Source organism: Ranitomeya variabilis, chromosome 5, assembly GCF_051348905.1.
Source record: "Ranitomeya variabilis isolate aRanVar5 chromosome 5, aRanVar5.hap1, whole genome shotgun sequence".
Taxonomy (NCBI): Eukaryota; Metazoa; Chordata; class Amphibia; order Anura; family Dendrobatidae; genus Ranitomeya; species Ranitomeya variabilis.
In genome coordinates, this window is record NC_135236.1 from 220,002,417 (window position 1) to 220,019,534 (window position 17,118).

The 17,118-nt window shown below is 41.6% G+C and overlaps 1 protein-coding gene across 11 annotated transcripts in view; it reads left to right on the forward strand.

Moving 5' to 3' along the window:
- TCF12 (transcription factor 12) overlaps positions 1–17,118 on the forward strand; it is a 358,827-nt gene that overhangs the window by 293,346 nt on the left and 48,363 nt on the right. Inside the window, exon 1 of one of the 11 annotated variants that reach the window (XM_077263814.1) lies at positions 14,646–14,833. The exons of 8 other annotated variants lie outside the window; for them this stretch is intronic. In XM_077263814.1, the coding sequence (XP_077119929.1) occupies positions 14,765–14,833 (69 nt within the window). In that variant the 5' untranslated portion in view covers positions 14,646–14,764. Of the gene's footprint in view, positions 1–14,645; positions 14,834–17,118 lie in introns of those variants that run through there. 2 more of the 11 variants (XM_077263815.1, XM_077263816.1) reach the window with 2 other exon arrangements.

Consider the following 17,118-nt stretch of genomic DNA (forward strand, 5'->3'; position numbering starts at 1 on the left):
CAGCACTTAACACTTGGGCGCAGGTGCAATTGGATGAGTCATAACTCAGAGCAGTTTTGTTTGAATGGAGCATCCCCGGTAGTGTTCACCGCTGCGGCACAGGGCACATGCGTTAACCAGGGATTGATGATATGGCTCACGTCTGAATATTGGCTTTCTTGTAGAGTTTTCTTGTAAAAATAATGCTGGAGTTTGAAATCTGTTTGTTACCTTGTTTGCAGATGGAGCTGATCCGGCTTGTACAGCCCGGGGCAGCTGTGCTCTGAACCTGCAGCCTACCTGGAAGCCAGGACTGCAGCTGCAGGCACTCTGAAAAGCTTTTGCTTGCCTAAGCACTTGGGCCCCACTAGAGGCTGAATAGCTGCTTGATAAACAAAATGAACACAATGCTTCAAATCATTTTCCCGAGGCCAGGAATATTTTTTTTTCTTCCATTCCAGCAGCTAAAAATAGTTTAGCAATTTACATTTTAACAGTTGTGTCTAATTCAGGGTAGACTGTACTCTGAGCCAGATGATTTCTGCTAGATTAACAAAAAAATGTATTAGAAATGACAGAGCAACCAAAACACAGAGCACTCCAAGTTTTATTTCATTTCTGATGATGCTTACAACTTAAATAAGCCAATAATATCTTGTAGATGCCTCATTTCTCATTGCTCCACACTAATTTTGTATTGCAAAAACTTTCATTTTTTACATTTATTAATGTCTTGTTAAAACATGAATGTGCCTGGCAGCAGGGACGTTTATACTGTGCAGCCAGATATTCTATGTGGTCCTTGCGTAGAACCAGGTGTAGGGGATGATGGACCACGTCTATTAACACTGGTTTTTTGCTTGTTGTAGTTTTACATACAATGACTCACTTTACACTGGGGCTGAATATAGCCATAGTTGTGAGAATGAGCTGTATAGTGGACTCGAGCCTGGCGAGGCAACGATGGTATAAGATAAATCGGCAGACTATAGCTCTTAGGCTATGTGCCCACATTGCGGATTTCTGTGTCCGCAAGTAAAACACACTGCATTTTACCTGCGGATTTACCATGGATTTCCAGCCTTTTTTGTGCGGATTTCACCTGCGGATTCCTATTATGGAATAGGTGTAATCCGCACAAAGAATTGCCATTCTGCGGAAAATAAACCGAAGAGTTTCCGCGCAGTATTTTCTGCAGCATGTGCACTGCGGATTTGGTTTTCCATAGGTTTACATGGTACTGTACACTGCATGGAAAACTGCTGCGAATCCACAACGTGTGCACATAGCCTAACAGGTCATCACTTCTGCCTTTGAATAGTCTCATGTCTGTGACCCCATGGAGTTCCCCAGACATTTAGGGTACCGTCACACAGTGCCATTTTCATCGCTACGACGGTACGATTCGTGACGTTCTAGCGATATCGTTACGATATCGCAGTGTCTGACACGCAGCAGCGATCAGGGACCCTGCTGAGAATCGTACGTCGTAGCAGATCGTTTGGAACTTTCTTTCGTCGCTTGATCACCCGCTGACATCGCTGGATCGTTGTGTGTGACACCGATCCAGCGATGTGTTCGCTTGTAACCAGGGTAAACATCGGGTAACTAAGCGCAGGGACGCGCTTAGTAACCCGATGTTTACCCTGGTTACCAGCGTAAACGTAAAAAAAACAAACAGTACATACTTACATTCCGGTGTCTGTCCTCCGGCGTCTCAGCTTCTCTGCACTGTGAGCGCCTGCCGGCCGGAAAGCGAGCACAGCGGTGACGTCACCGCTCTGCTTTCCGGCTATGGTGCTTACACAGTGCAGAGAAGCACAGCGCCGGGGGACAGACACCGGAATGTAAGTATGTACTGTTTGTTTTTTTTACATTTACGCTGGTAACCACGGTAAACATCGGGTTACGAAGCGCGGCCCTGCGCTTAGTAACCCGATGTTTACCCTGGTTACCCGGGGACTACGGCATCGCCCCCAGCGCCGTGATTGCAAAGTGTGACCGCAGTCTACGACGCTGGAGCGATAATCATACGACGCTGCGATGTCACGGATCGTGCCGTCGTAGCGATGAAAATGGTACTGTGTGACGGTACCCTTAAGGAAGAAAGGCCAAGTAAACCAACATTATAGGAAAGTATAGATGGTTCTAAAACTTTTTTTCTTTTTGTTAAAGTACCATGATAAAAATAAGCCATTTAAATTGTTCCATTGACGATTTCTTCTATTAAAGAGAACCTGTCAGCATAATTTTGTAATAAAAAATAAGGACATGGCTGTGATGGCTCTGTAAGGCCAGGGCCACACGAGCGTATAACACGGCCCAGTGTTATCCCATGTTTTATTCTATAGGCCCAATGTTATGCTATGCGGCAATGCAGATTAGCGATTATTTTCTCATGATTCGTCATGAGAGAACAATGGCAGCATGCTGCGATTTGCAGCGAGACTCTGCTCACTCGCACCCATACAAGTCTATGGGTACATATGAAACATCGGACTGCATTCGGATGTTATCCCAGTGCAGTCCGATATGCACTTCCAAACTGAAGTAAAGGACAGCGCCACACCGGATAGTGAAAAGCAGCTCACATATTTATTCTGCCTCCTGCGGCAACGTTTCGGTCCAAAGACTTGACAAAGGTCTTTGGACCGAAACGTTGCCGCAGGAGGCAGAATAAATATGTGAGCTGCTTTTCACTATCCGGTGTGGCGCTGTCCTTTTCTTCAGTTTGGATTTGGATGTTCTATCTGGGATGGACCCCCTGGTGAGGACGTGCGCCCCGATGTCCATAGAGACTATATAATTATAGGGTGCGGCTTTACTGCTTTTTTTGAAACTTGTCCGATATGCACTGAGACAGGCAATGGAGATAGAAAAATTACTTTCTCAGTGTCCTACACACCTGTGCATGGAAGAGAATGGGAGCGCAGTGCACTATCACTGCTCACGCTCGCAGCAGAGTGTCATTAGCATATCGCATCAGATGTCAAACACTAGTGTGATTCCAGCCTAAGGCCGGGGTCACACTTGCCAGTGTGATGCGAGAAACTCGCGCATCAATATCTGGCACTGCCGCCGGCTCTCGGGACCGAAGTGTGCGGCTGCATAGAAATACATGCAGCCGCATGCCCTGGTCCGAGTGCTGGCGTCAGTGCCGGGTATTGATGCGTGAGATTCTCGCATCACACTCGCAAGTGTGACCCCGGCCTAATACTGATTATATTGATACCTTTGGTGAAGAAATCTGATTTGTTGTTCTGTGAAGTTTTCTCTCAATTAGATTTCGGTGCACAGGGCCCGGACTGTACATTGGGTCTTCTCCTCCCTGTGTATGATCCCCGGCCCCTCCGTCTGCCTCCGGTCTATGAATGACAGGTCACTCCTGAGATTTCAAACTGAGGAGGCAGATCATTAACAGACTGGAGGCAGGTGGAGCGGCCGGGGAATCCCAGACAGGGAAGAGAAGACCCAGTGCACAGTCCGGCCCCTGTGCACCGAACTCTGTCATTAAAGAAAAAACAAAGTGGTTTTCTCCACTAAAGGTATCAGTGTAATCGACATAACCGCACCATCCCAGCCACGTCTTAAGCTTTCACTACAAAATCATGTTGACAAATTCTCTTTATGACACAAGCTGAAAACTTTGTGTCCTATTTTTCGTGTTCCTTAACACCTGTATTGTGTGAGTGGAATGAGTGTCGCACTTTGACATATTGTGTATGTTTGATTCCTGTTAAAAATTTTGTTTCACAGCTCTTTGCGGTCTCTATATATTCTCTTTATATTTCACCAACAAATGTTCATTTCCTTGATTAGTGCCGTGTTTTCTCTTGTGCAGCATCGTCTTGTCTGGATAATGGCTCCACCTGCAGGCTAATTAGAGAAACTACATAGGAGCAGCAGCATAGGGACTTGCTCTCTGTAGTTCTTTTACATTGCATTGTTTGAGTTTAATGAGAAGTAGCTAAATGCCCTGCATGTGGTTAAAGAAAGCGCTACAGCAGACATGAGTGTCACAGCGAGGGCCCATGCCTTCTCCGAGGCGCTCCGCGCATACTATGCAGTAGTGGTGTGATAATTGAGCACACTTTCAGACTCCCTCCACATTTGCTCTTCTGTGGAATGTTGTCAGACTAACACATTCGTATATGAAGTCCAGATTAGTACACCCTTCTTGATCTTTGTAGGTTAGTATTCTGGGGAAAAAAAGTTTTTAAACTACGGTACTTTTCTGTAGTATTCAGAAAGTCTTTTCATGACACAGTAGGAAAATCTATTCTAGTATACATATTCCCAGCACAAATATTTATAGGATTTTATGTTTAGACTTTAATGTCCCATTACAGCGTGGTTTCTACGGCTTCCTGTGAGGTCTGTAAGTTCAATATGTTTACATAGCGATTATTACACAGGCAGTATTGGTTAATAGTCCCCTAGTCCTGATAGAATGTAAATATTTACTTGTGTGAATGATGTGCTCAGCCTGGACTCTTTGACGTGAACGCATGTTTAGACACTGAAATATTTATTATAAGGATGCCATTTTCTGCCATTTCTCTTTCCAAAGCTCTGAATGTCATTCCTAAAGGTGCGTCCCCTATGCCGATAGGTCAGTAATGCTTTGGTAAGACATGATCCTTGGGTTCTGTTAACACCATCTTGTAATATCTAGTTGATATTTTCTTATGTTTTAGTAATTATCACAATTGTCGCATGATATGTCCTTTTTAAAGATCACTAGAGGACTAAGAAAATGAGCCAGTGTCCTCTACCCTGATACACTTGGTTTTATTGCTTAGAATAATACATCTAAACTACCAGGCCTAGGCAAATACTAGTTTAGGATTATATGAATAATTTAGTCTTTCAGAGTGCTTGAGGTTTTGTGGTTGAGTAAAGTGGGGATGAAATATAATACTCTTTACTGACAGTAAGCTTACATGACAATTGATTTTCATTGCAGTTCTAAAGAGTAACTCAAATAGCACTTGGCGGCTGAAAATATTAACCCCTTGCTTCTACAAAGATGCTCTGGTTGGTTGTATTTCACACTTAGCAGTTCTAAAAAGTTAGGAGAAAATAATATAAAAAAATATTATATATAAATATTGTAAGAATTAGCCTAAGAACACACAAATAAATTGCCTATTTCTGTTTTGTCACAATCCCATGCCATCTTTCTCATCCCCACCTCCGCCCTGACCCTGGCAACATGTGTTTATTAAAGGGAGCCTGTCACGCGAGTCATGCTGCATGAATCAGACCCTGGCTGCACCATGTTTGTCTCATAAATGCTCCCGGTTTGTAGAGCCAGCCGGGGACCATAGGCAGAAATAAAGGCTTTCTAATAGTGACCTGTGAAACAAAGGTTGCGTGAAAAGAAACAAGACACTGATCACGGTTTCATTATATGCCTATGCTTTAGTTTACAAGAAACATGTGAAACAGACCGCTGTACGCAGCTGATTATTATGAGGAACAGGTTTATCAGATTCACTTGAAGACATTTTTAAAAATGACACCCCTCGGTGGTCATCCCACCCCGCTCCAGTGATTGACAGGTCTCTCCCATGTGTGCATAGAGAACTGTCAATCTACTAAAGAGGTGTGGGGAGGAGCTGGCCTGCCGTCAGCGCCGGACTAGTCATTTCTCCCGTGACTGCTTTTTAAATGATGTTTTCTCTGAAACTTCGGATTGTTTACGAGAAAAACAATACCTGGCTGTAATTGTATGGTTAAATGTTGTAATCAATTGTATGATTAATGTTTCCTGTATTTTGGACAGCATAACTCAAGCGACAGGTGTAAGGCTGGCATATTACAGATGACACATCATGAGGCCAGGACTAAGCAGCTAGGATCTTTTATATTACAAAATGAATTGCGTTTTTGATGTTCTAAATCTTTAATACAATGGCGTCCACTTGTGTACCACTGTAGTACGCCACCCACATGGGAACGCAAGTAAGCTAACAGGTAGCTTTCCATCTGTAATTAGACAGGCCTCCCTGTGCGTCAGACCATGGAATCTGTTTGTTTCTGAGCCGCATACAGTTTGCTTAGCTGCACAGTGCTGGGTTGTGAATGGAAACAATTTGGGTTAGGAGTGCAGGTCAGTTCATTGATGTTTTGCTGATGACATAGTGTCTGAAATAAAGTTTAAAAAGTCAACTCTGTCTACAGCTGGCTTAATATGCCAGAGAGGCTAGGCGGATTAACCCTCTATAGTGATTAAGTTGAGGTTGGAATAGTTTTAGAGTATTAGCAGAATGCAAAAAAAAAACCCACAAGATCATGCTCTCATTTAAAAAAAAAAAAATAAAAAAAACCTAGTGAGCCTCATAATAATTAACTGTGTACAGTGGTTTATTACACATTTGTCTTTTTTCTTCTAGATTAAATACTAGGTATATATAATTAAATCATGATCCGTTGTCTTGTTGCTTTTATTGCAGCCATTGTTTTACATGTCATTTTTAAAAGGCCTCTGTTTCTGAGGGCTGACATGCTTTGGTTGTGTGCTTGTAGGACTGATGGCGTGTGCCGTTTTGTATCCTTTTTTATGTCTGTTAAAGCAGGATGTACAATCCCCAAAGTCTAATGTGGGGCAGCCCTATAGCACCCCAGACACATGCCTTTTGGCAGGTTTATGTCAGTTATGTTTTTTTTTTTTTTTTTGTGTTTTTCAATACTAAACGTAGGCTAATAACATTTTTTCTTTTTAAATAGTACAAATCCATCCATTATTATGTACCGTAAATGGTAAAATAACATCATTACTCTGCATTTACATGTCCATCTGTCATGGTCTGTGTAACGGACTGCGACTTTTGCACTGGCCTCATATATGCATGTTGAGAGACCTGTGACTGATCACATCAGTGCATCAGTCAATACGCGGACCCCAAAACTTGTGTGAAACCATCATTAATCCGGTAGTGACCAGGCCACATGTTTAAAATCTGACTTGTCATTTTAAGTGGCAATAACTCTGAAATGTTTCACTTATCCCAGTGATCCTGAGATTTTTTTTTTTTTTTACACTTGGTACCTTAAAGTAAAATTATGTTATTATTATATTTTGCATTTATTTAGAAAAGTATCAGAAATTTTACAAATTTAGAAAAATTAGCAATTTTCCAACTTTGATTTTACTCTTAAACCAAATTGTTATACTGGAGAAAAAGTTAATAACATCCAACATGCAAGAGAATCGGATACTATATGTAAATGACCCTCGGCTCAAACTCTGTTGCGAGCGTGATCTGAACGTCATTTTACTGTGATCGAATTCCCTCACCTGCAAGAATTGGATCACAGGTATGGAGAAGATGGAGAACTTAATTTCTCCATGTTCTCCATTCTGTGAGTCGGCATATATCAGACTGCACTTGGATGACATACAAGTGCAATCTGATGTTATGCACGCACCCATAGACTTGTATGTGTGTGCGCCGTCCAATATACGCTGCCATTCGCAGCATGCATTGATTTTTTTTTTATCATGCGGACCTCAGCATGATAAAATAAACATTAGTCGTCACTGCTATCACCATAGCTGGCAAACCCACGTGCCATTACTTGACTGTGAATGCCATGGCAACCATTGGTACCACAGTGTCATGATCTTGGGGTACCGATGAGGTTCATAAGACAGCTCCGTCCCTTGATTAACAATCTAGATGTTGCTGACAGTAGCATCTAGGAGGTCTAGTGGGCATAATCAGTGGCCACATCGATCGTGGCCAATTCTTCATCATGTCAGCTATAGTATACACCTGACCCCGCTGCATCGTCATCTGTTGAGGGGTGTTATTCTCTTAAGGTACCTTCACACTAAACGACACTGGAGCGATATCGACAACGATGCCGATCGCTGCAGCGTCGCTGTGTGGTCGCTGGAGAGCTGTCACACAGACAGCTCTCCAGCGACCAACGATGCCGAAGTCCCCGGGTAACCAGGGTAAATATCGGGTTACTAAGCGCGGCCCTGCGCTTAGTAACCCGATATTTACCCTGGTTACCATTGTAAAACATTGCTGGCATCGTTGCTTTTGCTGTCAAACACGACGATATACGCCGATCTGACGACCAAATAAAGTTCTGGACTTTCAGCAACGACCAGCGATATCACAGCAGGATCCAGATCGCTGCTGCGTGTCAAACACAACGATATCGCTATCCAGGACGCTGCAACGTCACGGATCGCTATCGTTATCGCTGCAAAGTCATTTAGTGTGAAGGTACCTTTAGGGTACCGTCTCACAGTGGCACTTTGGTCGCTACGACGGCACGATCCGTGACGTTCCAGCGACATACGTACGATCTCGCTGTGTCTGACACGCTACTGCGATCAGGGACCCCGCTGAGAATCGTACGTCGTAGCAGATCGTTTGAAACTTTATTTCGTCGCTGGATCACCCGCTGACATCGCTGCATCGGCGTGTGTGACGCCGATGCAGCGATGTCTTCACTGGTAACCAGGGTAAATATCGGGTTACTAAGCGCAGGGCCGCGCTTAGTAACCCGATGTTTACCCTGGTTACCATTGTAAATGTAAAAAAAAAAAAGCACATACTCACATTCCGGTGCCTGTCAAGTCCCCCGGCGTCCGCTTCCCTGCACTCCTCTTGCATCCTGTGTCAGCGCCGGCCGGCCGTACATCAGAGCACAGCGGTGATGTCACCGATCTGCTTTCCGGCGGCTCTTACACAGGATGCAGGAGGAGTGCAGGGAAGCGGACGCCGGGGGACTTGACAGGCACCGGAATGTGAGTATGTGTTGTTTTTTTTTGCATTTACACTGGTAACCAGGGTAAACATCGGGTTACTAAGCGCGGCCCTGCGCTTAGTAACCCGATGTTTACCCTGGTTACCCGGGGACTTCGGGATCGTTGGTCGCTGGAGAGCTGTCTGTGTGACCGCTCCCCAGCGACCACACAAGGACTTTCCAACGATCACGGCCAGGTCGTATCGCTGGTCGTGATCGTTGGAAAGTTGCAGAGTGTGACGGTACCCTTAAAGGGAACCTGTCACCCCCAAAATCGAAGATGAGCTAAGCCCACCGGCATCAGGGGTTTATCTACATCATTCTGGAATGCTGTAGATAAACCCCCGATGTATCCTGAAAGATGAGAAAAAGAGGTTAGATTATACTCACCCAGGGGCGGTCCGGTCCGATGGGCGTCGCGGTCCGGTGCCTCCTATCTTCATAGGAAGACGTCCTCTTCTTGTCTTCACGCTGCGGCTCCGGCGCAGGCATACTTTGTCTGACCTGTTGAGGGCAGAGCAAAGTACTGCAGTGCGCAGGCGCCGGGAAAGGTCAGAGAGGCCCAGCGCCTGTGCACTGCAGTACTTTGCTCTGCCCTCAACAGGGCAGACAAAGTATGCCGGAGCCGCAGTGTGAAGACAAGAAGAGGACGTCATCCTATGAAGATAGGAGGCACCGGACCGCGATGCCCATCGGACCGGACCGCCCCTGGGTGAGTATAATCTAACCTCTTTTTCTCATCTTTCAGGATACATCGGGGGCTTATCTACAGCATTACAGAATGCTGTAGATAAGCCCCTGATGCTGGTGGGCTTAGCTCATCTTCGATTTTGGGGGTGATAGCTTCCCTTTAATTCTTTTTGTACTAAATCGTATTGGTGGTCCTATACTCTCTGATGACAACACCTCAACATGCAGGAGTTAGCAGAGATTTGCTATAGAACTAGTGAGCGAACATTGAATGGACAGGATACTGCCTGTTTTCGCATTTTAGGCATTTTTATTGGCTCAAAAAAAAGATGGTGAGTGATAAGCTGTCCCAATATCTCCTTGTGCTCCACCCTGCTAGCACTGGGGCACATGTCGGCTTAACCCCAAATTCAACTGATGAGGGTGACCCTTATTTGTGCACTCTGCATTGTGCTGTGCTTGTGGTTATTTTGTGTTTTTATTTTTTTTTTATTGTGCAAGTGTCGCAGGAAAAGTACTGTTGAAGTGTTCCTGTCTGTGTGACTACTTTCCCCTTAACCGTTATATGGCAGTAGTTTTCTGCTTTAGTTTTTCTATGTGGGTACTTTAGGGTATATGCACCCGTTGCAGATTTGCCTGTGGATTTTTGGGCGCAGATTCTGCATCTCTTGGCAGAAAATGCAGGTAAAAATCCACACATTTTTGATGCGAATTCTCATGCGTTTTTTTTTAAAGATCTATTATTTAACAAAAAAAATTGTGATGTCATTTCTTGTTTAACCTCTTCATTTACATACTTCATTGAACAATAATGTTTACATGCACAGATGGATAGATAGATACGGGATAGATAGATAGATAGATAGATAGATAGATAGATAGATAGATAGATAGATAGATAGATATGGGATAGATAGATAGATAGATATGGGATAGATAGATAGATATGGGATAGATAGATATGGGATGGATAGATATGGGATAGATAGATATGGGATAGATAGATAGATATGGGATAGATAGATAGATAGATAGATAGATATGGGATATATAGATATGGGATAGATAGATAGATAGATAGATAGATAGATATGGGATAGATAGATATGGGATAGATAATTAGAAAAAACGAGGCAGCACTCCATCTTTGCAGTGTTTAGACGTGCAGGATTTTAATCAACCCACTGGTCTGGGCGACGTTTCGGCTCAGACTGAGCCTTTCTCAAGCAATGGGTTTTACAAACAGGTGTCAATTTATAGTACTCCCAACAATAATCATAGCCAAAGGGAATATATAATTCATACAGTAAATGCTTCATATATTGTGCAAATCCAAGTACATGTGCGGATCAGTTCATCATGAACCGATATTATAAGGTGCTTATTTATAAAGTGCTTTGTGCTCTGTGCTCATATATTGTTTTACATTTAAAATCCCCATATTTAGTTCACCATTCAGAGTGTATTGCAGCTAATATAACCTCATATTTCATATATACATACTTAAATGGTGAAGAGCCCATGTGCCGCATGTAGGACGCCATTCCCCATATTCAGCGTCTGCTAATGCCAACTGCGCATGTCCAAGCGCGTCATCGATATACATACTGCGCATGTCTAGGCGCTTACTGGAAGTAGTGGATTGCCGACCAATTGGATGCTACATCACTTGCGTTTAAGCGCCTAATAACTCCATATCATAGCGCTGCGTTTATGCATAAGCGCTAACCATCATCAACTTGCTTGTGGCACACTATTTTGCCCATATGTTGGATTTAGTGCACTTACGAATCCATTGTATCTGTGATCCATTCTGTCACCTGCATATTGTCTTATATATTTTTTTGTACAATACTTGTGCTGAGGCATATTTCGGAGATATCTATTACCTTTAAATGGGTGTTTTTCACTACCCTGTCAACCCGGACGACACCTTAGTTTTAGGCTGTCTCCGGGCGCCACATAGCGTCCAGATGCCCCCGCTAGCCCCTCCGGGTCAACAGTTACAAACTGATGATTCTGCATCTCTTGGCAGAAAATGCAGGTAAAAATCCACACATTTTTGATGCGAATTCTTATGCGTTTTTTTTTCATGAGGTTTTGTATGCATTTTTGCAAGCTAAATAAAGATCTATTATTTAACAAAAAAAATTGTGATGTAATTTCTTGTTTAACCTCTTCATTTACATACTTCATTGAACAATAATGTTTACATGCACAGATGGATAGATAGATACGGGATAGATAGATAGATAGATAGATAGATAGATAGATAGATAGATAGATAGATAGATAGATAGATAGATAGATAGATAGATATGGGATAGATAGATAGATATGGGATAGATAGATAGATATGGGATAGATAGATATGGGATAGATAGATATGGGATAGATAGATATGGGATAGATAGATATGGGATAGATAGATAGATAGATATGGGATAGATAGATAGATAGATAGATATGGGACAGATAGATAGATATGGGATAGATAGATAGATAGATAGATAGATAGATATGGGATAGATAGATAGATATGGGATAGATAGATATGGGATAGATAGATATGGGATAGATAGATAGATAGATATATATGGGATAGATAGATATGAGATAGATAGATAGATAGATAGATAGATAGATAGATAGATAGATAGATAGATAGATATGGGATAGATAGATATGAGATAGATAGATAGATATGGGATAGATAGATATGGGATAGATAGATATGGGATAGATAGATATGGGATAGATAGATAGATAGATAGATAGATAGATAGATAGATAGATAGATATGGGATAGATAGATAGATAGATAGATAGATAGATATGGGATAGATAGATAGATAGATAGATATGGGATAGATAGATAGATAGATAGATATGGGATAGATAGATAGATAGATAGATAGATATGGGATAGATAGATAGATAGATATGGGATAGATAGATAGATATGGGATAGATAGATAGATAGATAGATAGATAGATAGATAGATAGATAGATAGATATGGGATAGATAGATAGATAGATATGAGATAGATAGATATGGGATAGATAGATAGATAGATAGATAGATATGGGATAGATAGATAGATAGATAGATAGATATGGGATAGATAGATAGATAGATATGGGATAGATAGATAGATAGATAGATAGATATGGGATAGATAGATAGATAGATATGGGATAGATAGATAGATAGATAGATATGGGATAGATAGATAGATAGATATGGGATAGATATGGGATAGATAGATAGATATGGGATAGATATGGGATAGATAGATAGATAGATAGATAGATATGGGATAGATAGATAGATATGAGATAGATAGATAGATAGATAGATAGATATGGGATAGATAGATATGAGATAGATAGATATGGGATAGATAGATAGATAGATATGGGATAGATAGATAGATATGGGATAGATTAGATAGATAGATAGATATGGGATAGATAGATAGATATGGGATAGATAGATAGATATGGGATAGATAGATAGATAGATAGATAGATAGATAGATAGATATGGGATAGATAGATATGGGATAGATAGATAGATATGGGATAGATAGATATGGGATAGATAGATAGATAGATATGGGATAGATAGATAGATAGATATGGGATAGATAGATAGATAGATATGGGATAGATAGATAGATAGATAGATAGATAGATAGATATGGGATAGATAGATATGGGATAGATAGATAGATAGATAGATATGGGATAGATAGATAGATAGATAGATATGGGATAGATAGATAGATATGGGATAGATAGATAGATATGGGATAGATAGATAGATATGGGATAGATAGATAGATAGATAGATAGATAGATAGATAGATATGGGATAGATAGATATGGGATAGATAGATAGATAGATAGATAGATAGATAGATAGATAGATAGATAGATATGGGATAGATAAATACAATTAAATATTAAATATTATTATTATTATTAAATATTAAATATTATTATTAAATAACGACTGTCCCACGACGATCTCCCCTATAGAGATGTCACATCAGGAAATGTGACTGCTTTTTTTTTTTCTTTTTACAAGTGATCGAGGGAGTCGGGGACTAGGTGATTGGTGAGTATGTGTTGTATGCACTGTATGTGTGTTGTTTTTTTTTTTTGCACTTTAACATTTAACACAGTAGCTGGATGATGGGACTACTATTGTCCCATGACCCGGCTAGCTGTCCCTGTAGCAGGCATAGCCAGATGGGACTAGTAGTCCCATCGGACGATGCCTGCCTACACACACAGCCCCACACTCACACACATACAGCCCCGCGCACACACAGACACACACAAACACATAGACAAACACCCACACACAGTCTCGGCACACACTCCGCCCACACACTCTTCTTCCCGATCTGCAGCGTTTCTCGCAGGCAAATCCGCAGATCTTTTTTAAACCCGTGGTTTTCGTGCAAATTTGCCTGACACAATGGAAGTCAATGGGTGCAGAAACGCTGCAGATCCGCAAAAGGAATTGACAGGCTTCGGAAAATACAAATACTTTTTTTTTTGCCGCATGTGCACAGCAATTCTCAATTTCCCATTGACTAACATTGCTTGTGCACTACACTGCAGATTTGATGCCATTCTGCGTGTCCAAAAACGCTGCTGATCCACATCAAAATCCGCAACGTGTGCACATAGCCTTAGAGATTCTGGCAGTGTCCTTGATCATTGACCTGTAATCATTAGTTTCTCTGGCCGCCTGCCCTCTGTAGTGATGGCGGTGTACTATCCGCACACACACCGCTCTCTCCGCTGTCATTGTTACCTGACAGTTCCCCAGCTGCAGTAGTGTGCAGTGTAGCAGCTTAGTGGCTAGGTCTGTCCCACCAGATGGTGGTGGTGCTGTACTGCTGCATGTAGGGCTCTGCCGCTACAAGTGCTATGGTCTCATTAACAAAAAATCATAAATCCTCTATCTGTGGGCAAAGTTTACACTGGCTCACTCTTTACAAATGAAAAAAGAGCCAGCTTTGATCTGGTGAAGCTGTGTTTCACTCTCCGGATCACCTTTATGGAATTTCCACTCCAGAAATCAGGGTGTGATCAGGGTTGAAAGAGATTACTGTATGTCATTGCCCTCCCCCTTTTTCTGTGTGGGATGGTTCAGCCCTGTTTTGCATAAGTTTCTTTTGAGTAGATCCATGTGTGGACTGAGTGCGCCTAGTACTGTCGGAATTACTGTTTGGTCGGGTGGATGTATGCCGGGGTCTGGAGCAGGGCACTTTAACTGCTTCCTAGAATCCCTGCCACACCAACATGTATTGTGCGTACCCCGTCGCTGGAGTGGGCAGCAATTCTTTGATGTACTACTACAATGGCAAGACGGTGAGACTTTGTTACATTCTCAGATTAGTAATGATCTCCACATTTGCCCTTGGGTTATTGCTGCATTGTTCTGTGTTCTGCTTATTATATGATGCACTCCATTTGTGTTTGTGGAACTGGCAGTGAGTTTTCTGAAGTGTTTTTTTTGTTACGTTACTGTGTAATGTAAAAAATAACATGTTTATGACTTCTGATTAAGTAGTATGTAGTTTACCCTTTCTGTATAGTTTGGTGTGTATTATATTAACTTTATTTAGAATAGTTTTGTTTTTTGCTTACTTTGATTTTGTGAAAAGTTACAGAAAGTATCAAGGTGGCTCATCCTGTACCAAAAATCTACAAATTTCTGGGAATGATTAAGGAAACTGTGTTCCCCAGCCAGTAAGATTCCTTTTTCCTGTTTAGACTTTGCGGTTCATTGCCCGGGTTGTAATGTTATTCCATCTGCTTCTAATCGGCTCCTCCGCATATTGACCATGGTGACAATACGCTCTTTCTTTCCTAAATGCACTGGTTTCTTCATAAATAGACGCAGTGTCATTTTTTCTGTGTCTTGTTTGATGTGGTGACAGTGCAGCTGAGATGCATTTGTTGTACTTTTTCTCAGTTTTTTTTAATTCTTGTAGTTGTAGACTGTGTACGATGTTTTACAGTCATTACCGATAGTGGTGGAAAAATCAAACTTTTTTTTTCTTTTATTTTGTTTAGAGGAAGTAGCGTTAACCCCACGAAGGCTTTTGTGAAGTGATTGAAATCATTTTCTGTGCTTTGTCCACGTATAGTGGCTTCTGCTATAAATCTTTCTGGGCTCATAGTTTGATTAGTTATGTAGATAGTACTAAGAAGTTTTAAAACGCAGTCTTCTCTTTGTTCTATGTTGACACAACATAAAAAGGGGGAAAAGCTTTGATCTTATTAAGTATTTCCAGACTTCTGAGGGTCTGGTTCTAAACAGAAATGCTGCTTTGAAAATGTGTTCCATGTGTATTGCCATTGGTCTAGGTCACTTCTCTGAGCCATAGTAATAGGTGAACTACAATTAATAGGTAGTCTTGTCTAGATGCCTTTCTAAAACGTGCTGGTTATAGATCTGGCAGTAATAAATCTGGATAATGTGCCCATATGCATATATTTGAGGGTCTGGACTGCTATATGGTGGGTCGTCCAGGTTTATAAAATAATCTTAACAAAAGCCTAATCTGTATAGGATAATGTGTGTTCGAACTTTACTAGCTGGAGAATTTAACTCGATGCAGAAAAGGAAGACACACTATATTAACAAACACAGGTGGAAATCGTATTGTATGTGCGCTTCATGGGAGCAGAAGTGCAGTCACTAGTATGCGATGTCGTTACCTTACTCTGGTGGAACCGTAATGCAGATTAGTGGTGGGCGGACAGAAAATAAATAGCACTTTTCACATTTTACCAAGTTTTCGATAAAAGCTTCTAAGTTGAAGTGCTCTTGTCCCAATATTGTTCTCACTCCTAACGTGTATGAGGACCTGTTATACCCAGCCCCCAGCCTTCAGTGGCTAGAGGAGAAGACTAGCATGACACTGGCCTGCTGGATGTAGGTCTGTGTTTGTACTATAAATACTTGCCTTAATCTCTGCATTTTATCTCCTTTCAGTCCTGCAGGCATTACTTAATGGTCATTTCCTAAGAATAACACCCCCTCCCGTGCTTGTACTGCCCTATTTACATTCTAGATGCAGGTTAGTTTAGGGGAAGAAAATGAGTTTTCAGGTTCCAGCACAGATCTGCTGTTCCTAAAGTGGATGTGTTATTTATTTACAGGAAGGTGAAGAACAATTACCATTTATTACTGCAGATGTTGTTTGTTTCATGCCATTATTGCCTTGCATGTAGTAGCTTTTACATTGTCTACCGTCTTGCTGAATTTTTTTTTATGACATACTCGGATCGGTTTGTTTTGCATAAAAATAATCTAATTACGGTAATCTTTTACAACCTTCTTAATTGTATTTCTCGATATTAAACCATATGTGTGGCTAACCAAGCAATCGCATTAGTGTATGGATTAGCTGCGATCACACACTCTATCGTGTTCTTCAGCCAGTTTGTATCACACATGTTCTCATTTTAAAGCCTTTCACAGACACGACTGAATGAACGTAACAAGTCCCATGTCCGGATGCGAGAAACAGATGCTAACCTGCAGACTGTTACGCTTTAGCGGAACTTTGCCAGATCAAATATTTCCTTTAGTTACTCAGTTTGTTGTCATTTTACTTTGCTTCAAACTTGGCTGCAATTGGGGT